The 8,966-nt window shown below is 36.0% G+C and overlaps 1 protein-coding gene across 1 annotated transcript in view; it reads left to right on the top strand.

Annotated features, from left to right (window-relative positions):
- The window catches only part of CNTNAP4 (contactin associated protein family member 4), a 190,665-nt gene extending 182,141 nt beyond the window's left edge, over nucleotides 1-8,524 (top strand). Inside the window, exons 20-22 of the mRNA XM_053699959.1 lie at nucleotides 547-768; nucleotides 997-1,068; nucleotides 7,844-8,524. Of these exons, the coding sequence (XP_053555934.1) occupies nucleotides 547-768; nucleotides 997-1,068; nucleotides 7,844-8,037 (488 nt within the window). The 3' untranslated portion in view covers nucleotides 8,038-8,524. The remainder of the gene's footprint in view (nucleotides 1-546; nucleotides 769-996; nucleotides 1,069-7,843) is intronic.
- The last annotated feature ends 442 nt before the right edge of the window (nucleotides 8,525-8,966 follow it).

Raw genomic sequence — 8,966 nt, forward strand, 5'->3', positions numbered from 1 at the left:
TGAAGAAATGTAAAATAATATGAGTTGCTTTTTTTTAATTTAATAAAGAAAACTTTTAAATATTTGGACTAAATAATATAAGATGTTTGTTTATCATGATTATTTATAAATATAAGGGCTATATAATTACAGCACATTCTAAAAAAGTAAAGTAAAATAAAATAGAAAGGCAACAATGCGGCTGTTGAATACCAACATTAACTTGGTTGTTATAGATGCTTACTGAGATTTATCATATATTATTCTAGATTGTAGCAAATTTAAAACTGGAATAAAATATTTGCCTTTGTCTCTCAAAGATGTCCAAAAGTTTTGGTGGATAATAGTTTGCTGTTTATTGTCAATATGAAATTAGTGGGCTGTCATTTTGAATATGAAGGAAAGCTTATCAGTAAATTTTAAAAAAAATATTGCCTTTCAATTTCTTTTCACAATTGTCATGTATGAATTTTAGGCTATTATTTATATATAACATTATACTTTTTTATATTTTATTATGACTTTATCCTGATTGTATTTTCTCCTTTTGTTGTCCTTCTGTGGTAGTGGACAATATGGATATAGATCAAGAGACCATGAGGGCTATAACACATGGATTTATTGGATGCCTTTCAGCTGTGCAATTTAACCATGTTGTTCCACTTAAAGCTCTTTTATCCCATGAAAGCTCACAATTTATTATAATGAGAGGACAAATTACAGAATCTAACTGTGGCTCTTTGAATGCAATAGACTCAACTTCAAGTGAAACAACTCACTTATTTGCAGGTACAGTTAATGTATTTTTTTTTACATTATATATATATATATATATATATATATATATATATATTTCTATTTACATATTCTAACCCAATTCTTATTGCACAAATGTAATAATAATTGTATTTGATACATATTTGTCTTTCAAACATAATTCTGATACCTACAATACGTATTGCTAAGCCATCTTCATTACTATTATTTATACATTTATTTATTTATTTATTTTTACAGATCACTTAGGACCAAAAAATGATGGGGAACCACTAGATAATGCATTCAAAAATGATTCAGCAGTCATTGGAGGTAATGTTGTATTATGCATACGTTATTGCTGACATGATTATTATATATATTACTATGTTGAAAAAATATTGTAATAATACTAATAATACAATATTGATAACATATTCACAAAAAAACTTTCTTATTCAAACTTAGAAGTGGAACTTTGGGAATATATTGTTCATAAAACATTTAGGGCCAGATTATGAATGGAGTGCTAATCTTTGCGGGTGTTTGTGCTCGTCGGGTTTATCACTGGTATTACGATTTTTCCACTGGAGAGCAATTGTGCTAGAATGATTACTGTGTCCTCAGAGCTCTGGTTAATTGTTTTGCAAAACTAAAAGTGTCATAAAACACATCAAAAATATATTATACCATCTAATAAGAATTATTCTAAAATAATTGCACAGAAAAGTTATAAAGGCTCAACGACATCAGATCTCAGGTGTTAGGGGGGAAAAAAGGCTGCCAAAGGGCTTTAACATCTCTAAAAATGTATATGTGGGTATATATATATATATATATATATATATATATATATATATATATATATATATATATATATATATACATAAATGTATGTCTATATATGTGTACACATGTATTTATGTATTTATATTTGTGTATATGTATTTACAGACACATATAAACACATAAATATATATATATATATATATATATATATATATATATATATATATATATATATATATATATATATATATGTGTGTGTGTATGTGTGTTTTGGAATGTGAAATATTCATATTTTCATATCAGGTTAGCGCACAGTTGAGTGTATATAAAAATATAGCCCACATTTATTAAAGGACCAGTAAACACAGTAGATTTACATAATCAACAAATGCAAGATAACAAGACAATACAATAGCATTTACTCTGAATTTCAAGGGCCCGATCCGATATGCAGTGTCGCCTGCAATAGCCGGCGACGCCGAATTTTGCACGGGTTTGGTATCCTATATACGGCGTAACCTAGAAGTTACGCTCGTATATTTCTGCCTTCACCCGTAGTTTTTTGGGCCATAGACAGGTATACCAAACCCACACAGTTTGGTATCCAATATACAGCATAAGGACTTACGTGGCAAAAATGGAGAAATCTTACTCCATTTTCACCTCGCCACAAAATGCAGCCGTTGTAAGCCTTACGCTGTGTATTGGAGCCCCGTAACTCCCTAAACTACCTGCCAAATAAAACCTAACACCCAACGCATGCGCAATGTCTATCTACCTGTCAACCGTGAACTGCTAAATAAAACCTAACACCTAACGCATGAGCAATGTCTATCTACCTGTCAACCGCGATCCCCCGCCGCAATCCCTAATAAAGTATTTAACCCCTAAACCGCCGCTCCCGGACCCCGCCGCCACCTACATTAAATGTATAACCCCCTAATGTGGTTTTTTAAGGGGGGTTTGGGTGGGTTTAGAGTAGGGGTATGTGGGTGGTGGGTTGTAATGTTGGGGGGTGGTATTGTGTTTTTTTTTACAGGCAAAAGAGCTGATTTCTTTGGGGCATGCCCCGCAAAAAGCCCTTTTAAGGGCTGGTAAGGTAATAGAGCTGTTAACTTTTTTAATTTAGATTAGGGTAGGGAAATGTTTTTATTTTGGGGGGCTTTGTTATTTTATTAGGGGGCTTAGAGTAGGTATAATTAGCTTAAAATTCTTGTAATCTTTTTTATTTTTTGTAATTTAGTGGGGTTTTTTTTGTAATTTAGTTTAGTTTATTTCATTGTATTTTAGTTTAGATATTTGTAGTTTATTTAATTTATTTACAGTGTAGGTGTATTTGTAACTTAGGTTAGGATTTATTTTACAGGTAAATTGGTAAATATTTTAACAAGGTAGCTATTAAATAGTTATTAACTATTTAATAGCTATTGTACCTAGTTAAAATAAATACCAAGTTACCTGTAAAATAAATATAAACCCTAAAATAACTACAATGTAATTATTAATTACATTGTAGCTATCTTAGGGTTTATTTTATAGGTAAGTATTTAGATTTAAATAGGAATATTTTAATTAATAATATTAATTAGATTTATTTTAATAAGAATTTAGTTAGGGGTGTTAGAGTTAGATAGGGTTATTATACTTAATATATATATATATAATATAATAACGATATTAACTATATTAACCCTAATATAATTAGGGTTAATATAGTTAATATATATATTATATAATAACTATATTAACTATATTAACCCTAATATAATTAGGGTTAATATATTTAATATAGGTCGCGGTGGTGTAGGGGGATTAGATTAGGGGGTAATATAGTTAATATAGGTGGTGGTGGTGTAGGGGGATTAGATTAGGGGGGGTAATACATTTATTATAGGTGGCGGCGGTATAAGGGGATTTAGATTATAGGCAAAAGAGCTGATTTCTTTGTGACAATGCCCCACCAAAAGCCCTTTTAAGGGCTGGTAAAAGAGCTGATTACCTTGGGGCAAAGCCCCGCAAAAAGCCCTTTTAAGGGCTGGCAATAGAGCTGTTTACTTTGGGGTAATGCCACGCAAAAAGCCCTTTTCAGGGCTATTTGTAGGATTAGACTTAGGTTTAGTGGTAGGGATAGTTTAGTATTTTAGGGGTTAATTAATTTAATATAGCTGGAGGCGGGGTAGGAGCTCACATTAGGGGGTAGTTAATGTAGCTGGCGGCGGGGTAGGAGCTCACATTAGGGGTAGTTAATGTAGCTGGCGGCGGGGTAGGAGCTCACATTAGGGGGTAGTTAATGTAGCTGGCGGCAGGGTAGGAGCTCACATTAGGGTGTAGTTAATGTAGCTGGCGGCGGTGTAAGGGGCTCACATTAGGGGGTAGGTAATGTAGGTGGCGGCGGTGTAAGGGGCTCACATTAGGGGGTAGTTAATGCAGGTGGCAGTGGGGTCCGGGAGCGGCGGTTTAGGGGTTAATAACTTTATTAGGTGGCGGCGGTATAGGGGGATTTAGATTATAGGCAAAAGAGCTGATTTCTTTGTGACAATGCCCCGCCAAAAGCCCTTTTAAGGGCTGGTAAAGAGCTGATTACCTTGGGGCAATGACACGCAAAAAGCCCTTTTCAGGGCTATTTGTAGGAATAGACTTAGGTTTAGTGGTAGGGATAGTTTAATATTTTAGGGGTTAATTAATTTAATATAGCTGGCGGCGGGGTAGGAGCTCACATTAGGGGGTAGTTAATGTAGCTGGCGGCGGGGTAGGAGCTCACATTAGGGGTAGTTAATGTAGCTGGCGGCGGGGTAGGAGCTCACATTAGGGGGTAGTTAATGTAGCTGGCGGCAGGGTAGGAGCTCACATTAGGGTGTAGTTAATGTAGCTGGCGGCGGTGTAAGGGGCTCACATTAGGGGGTAGGTAATGTAGGTGGCGGCGGTGTAAGGGGCTCACATTAGGGGGTAGTTAATGCAGGTGGCGGTGGGGTCCGGGAGCGGCGGTTTAGGGGTTAATAACTTTATTAGGTGGCGGCGGTATAGGGGGATTTAGATTATAGGCAAAAGAGCTGATTTCTTTGTGACAATGCCCCGCCAAAAGCCCTTTTAAGGGCTGGTAAAGAGCTGATTACCTTGGGGTAATGACACGCAAAAAGCCCTTTTCAGGGCTATTTGTAGGAATAGACTTAGGTTTAGTGGTAGGGATAGTTTAGTATTTTAGGGGTTAATTAATTTAATATAGCTGGCGGCGGGGTAGGAGCTCACATTAGGGGGTAGTTAATGTAGCTGGAGGCGGGGTAGGAGCTCACATTAGGGGGTAGTTAATGTAGCTGGCGGCGGGGTAGGAACTCACATTAGGGGGTAGTTAATGTAGCTGGCGGCGGGGTAGGAGCTCACATTAGGGGGTAGTTAATGTAGCTGGCGGCGGGGTAGGAGCTCACATTAGGGTGTAGTTAATGTAGCTGGCGGCGGTGTAAGGGGCTCACATTAGAGGGTAGGTAATGTAGGTGGCGGCGGTTTAAGGGGCTCACATTAGGGGGTAGTTAATGTAGGTGGCGGCGGGGTCCGGGAGCGGCAGTTTAGGGGTTAATAACTTTATTAGGTGCGGCGGGTCCGAGAGCGGCGGTTTAGGGGTTAATACATTTTTTATTATTAGGAGAGTGAGGAGGGATAGCGGATAGAGGGGTATACGTGTCGGGCTATGTTTGGGAGGTGTGTTAGACAGTACGGGAGATTTTATAACTTAGTCAGGTTTTGTAGGTGCCGGCAGTTTCTAAAGTGCCGTAAGTCACTGGCGACTCCAGAAATTTTTACTTACCCAGATTTCTGGACATCACTGGTTTGTCAGACTTATGGCACTTTAGCATCTGACGGCGCCGTATATGGGATAGCTCGAGTTGCAAGCTGAAACTACGAGCGGCGGGGGTTCCCTTGCTTGCGCCACAAACTATGATCTATATCGGATCGCGCCCCAAATGAGTAGTAGATTTTTTTCTAATACATTTCAAAGTTATGTATATTTCCACTCCCCCTGTACCATGTGATAGCAATCAGCCAATCACAAATGCATATATGTATAGTCTGTGAATTCTTGCACATGCTCAGTAGGAGCTGGTGACTCAAAAAAGTGTAAATATAAAAGACTGTGCACATTTTTTTTAATGGAAGTAAATTGGAAAGTTGTTTAAAATTAAATGCTGTATCTGAATCATGAAAATATAATAAAACCTGAGTGTCCCTTTAAGGTGCATGTGAACAAATATCCCAGACAGGGAAGTCATCTGCATGCATTTGGTGCCTCCAATGCAATCTCTGCTGTTGGCAATTAGTATTGCGCAAATACCCATGCAGCGCTGTCCCCTTCTCTCTCAGAACCAATTATGCAAGAGCATAGGTTATCAGTCATAGGATAATAAATCCAGAATGTTTAACAGCCACAATCTCTGAGGTTGCTGACAGGTTAACAAGCAGTTGTCCTGAAACTGGTGCTTATTAAAGGGATACTAAACCCACATTTTTTATTTCATGATTCAGATAGAGCATGCGATTTTAAGCAACTTTTTAATTTACTCCTATTATGAATTTTTCTTCATTCTTTTGCTATCTTTATTTAAAAAGCAGGATTGAAAAGCTTAGAAGTCAGCCCATTTTAGGTTCAGCCCCCTGGATAGCACTTGTTTATTAGTAGCTACATTTAGCAAACCAATAAACAAGCATAACCCAGTTTCTCAACCATAAATGGTCCGGCTCCTAATCTTTATATTCCTGCTTTTTAAATAAAGATAGCAAGAGAATGAAGAAAAATTGATAATAGGAGTAAATTAGAAAGCTGCTTAAAATTGCATGCTCTATCTGAACCATTAAAGAAAACATTTGGGTTTAGTGTCCCTTTATGTTTAAGTTGCAGGCTCGCATGAGCAAGCCTGCCCGGCAAGTTCCCCAAAGCTACAAAAGGCAGCTCCTTAAATGGAGGCCTTTGAATAAAGTAATACAAAGAAAATACTATTTACACCATTACAGCACCAAGGTATAATCTGACACTTTTTATAGCCGCTTGATGATGTCACCTCGATAGGAGCGTTCACTGTTACCCTATCATCTAAAAAACATGGATCTGCTTAAGAAGCTTATGCATTTCTTCATATGTGTTTCTGACTTTCTGTTTTGGGCAGTCTAGTATATAAAAAATAGAATGTAGGATGACAGAAACTGTATTGTATTGCTGTCAAGAAAGCACTACTCTGAGAGAAGACGTCTTAAGCAGTTGCCCAAATCTCTAGCTGAAGACAATCAAGTTCTACTTCTGACAAATATAAAAACTGTCAATTTGTTTCTGTTCTGTAAGGGTGTTTAAATTGTTCTAAGCAGAATAATCAATGTTCTGTATATCTGGTTAAGAAGAGTTATAACTTTAATTTAAACCAAATCCCTTATAGAGAGCAGAGGAGGGTACATAAATAATCCCTCAACCAAAGCCAGGGAATACAGGACTCTTTTAATTCAAAGTATCAAAATGTAATATAGAAGCAACACAAGCTCCTCCAGCATTGCAAGTAGTTTCACATAAATACTAAAAGTAAAGTTAGTGGTACACCTAAAAATTAGAACCTACACCTACATATGTGCAAACCCCCAGGTAAAAAAAAAAAAAAAAGATCTGGGCATGAAAAATATCTTTATGCACAAATATTCTCATATGGTATAGGTTAATATACAGATATCAGTGCTGTGTTTGAAGTATCAATATAGTGTTTGCCAACCCCTCTATTTGTGCAAACAATGACAGGGAATGGAGGGATTACTGTGGTCTGAACATTGATAAATATCCTTTCAGATAATAAGCCCTCTATATGGATGTCTGTTTACTTATGTTCTCCCGGAGTTTGAGGGTATGTGACTCTATGAGAGGCTCTGATATCTGTATATTAACCTATACCATATGATAATATTTGTGCACAAAGATTTTTTTCATGACCAGATCTGTTTTTTTGTTTGAGGTTTTGCACATATGTAGGTGTAGGTTCTAATTTCTAGGTGGTACCACTTACCTTGCTTTTGGAATTTATGTGAAACTACTTACAATGCTGGAACTTGTTTTGTTTCTATATTACATTTTGATTCTTTGGATTAATATTCCCCTGCTTTTTTTTGGGGGGGGGGGGGTATCTATGTACCCTCCTCTGCTCTCTATTAGTGATTTGGTTTAAATTATAACTGAGGGTTTGCACCATATTTGATAATGAAGTAATATACTGTTTACACTCTTTGTAAAATGTCTCTCTCCCAAATGTGTAATAATAATTTTTATAAACTTTAATTTCTTTTTATTCTTCTGCAGGTGTAATAGCTGTTGTTGTATTCATCCTTTTATGCATCACTGCTATAGCAGTTCGAATTTATCTGCAAAAGAATGCATATAAAAAAAGTGAAGCCAAAGGATCAAAAAATGAGGACAATGCAGAAACAGCACTGAAATCTGAGCTCAGTATGCAAAACACAATCAACGATAGTCAAAAAGAATACTTCTTCTAAGGGTTTTTTTCCCCTTATTTCCTGGACTTACAGTATGAAACAAAGACGTTCTTGCTAAGCAAGCGGCACATGGCAAACAGCAACTTCAGAATACTGTTCATGCACTGCAAGCAAATACCGCGGACTGAAAATGTATTATCTTGCATATGATTACTAGAAAAGGCCTCTAAAATACATGCATTTCTTAGTTTCCATAAATGCATCTTTTCCGTGAAAGTAATCTCTGTATTGTACACACTTTTTATTGTTGGTAGTTTCAGGGTGTACTGATGTGACTCTCTAAACCTGCGAAGTTACATAGTTTAAAAAAAATAATTGAAATTACTGGAAAGTTGAAACTTTCTTAATTCTGTGTAGTCTTAAACAATTTGTTAAAGGTGAAAGCTGGACTATTGTAATCCTGCTTAAAAGATATGTTGTGATTTTTCCATTGTGATCTTCAATGACCCAAAGTATAATGGAACAGCTAAATTTCATCTTTAAACTAGTTTAGTATATCCCCTTATTAACACTGAGACATTAAATAGCTCTTTTTTTGTTGAAACAAAGATAACTACAGTGTATATATCTAGTGTGCAACCACTAACAAAAAAAGAAATCAGTGTTCTTACGGTTCAATATAAAAATGTAGAAAATATAATGATAAAAAAAAAACGTACTAGCTAATGGAAATGCTCCAGGTATTTCATATTCAATACACAACAGCACTGACATTTAATGTGATTTTTAAGCTTTCTATCATTGACAAGGAAAGTACAAAACTATGTAAACAAATATAATGCTACAAACTCCCTAAATATCAATGAATGCAAGATATGGTAAAATTATGTACAGACTGCAAAAAATACAAAGCCCCAGAACACTTCACAGAACAAGGTAATGTAAGTTGTTATATTTTGTTCTAAAAAAAGATACCTTATATTGTGACA

Source organism: Bombina bombina, chromosome 2 (genome assembly GCF_027579735.1).
Source record: "Bombina bombina isolate aBomBom1 chromosome 2, aBomBom1.pri, whole genome shotgun sequence".
In the NCBI taxonomy this organism is placed as follows: Eukaryota; Metazoa; Chordata; class Amphibia; order Anura; family Bombinatoridae; genus Bombina; species Bombina bombina.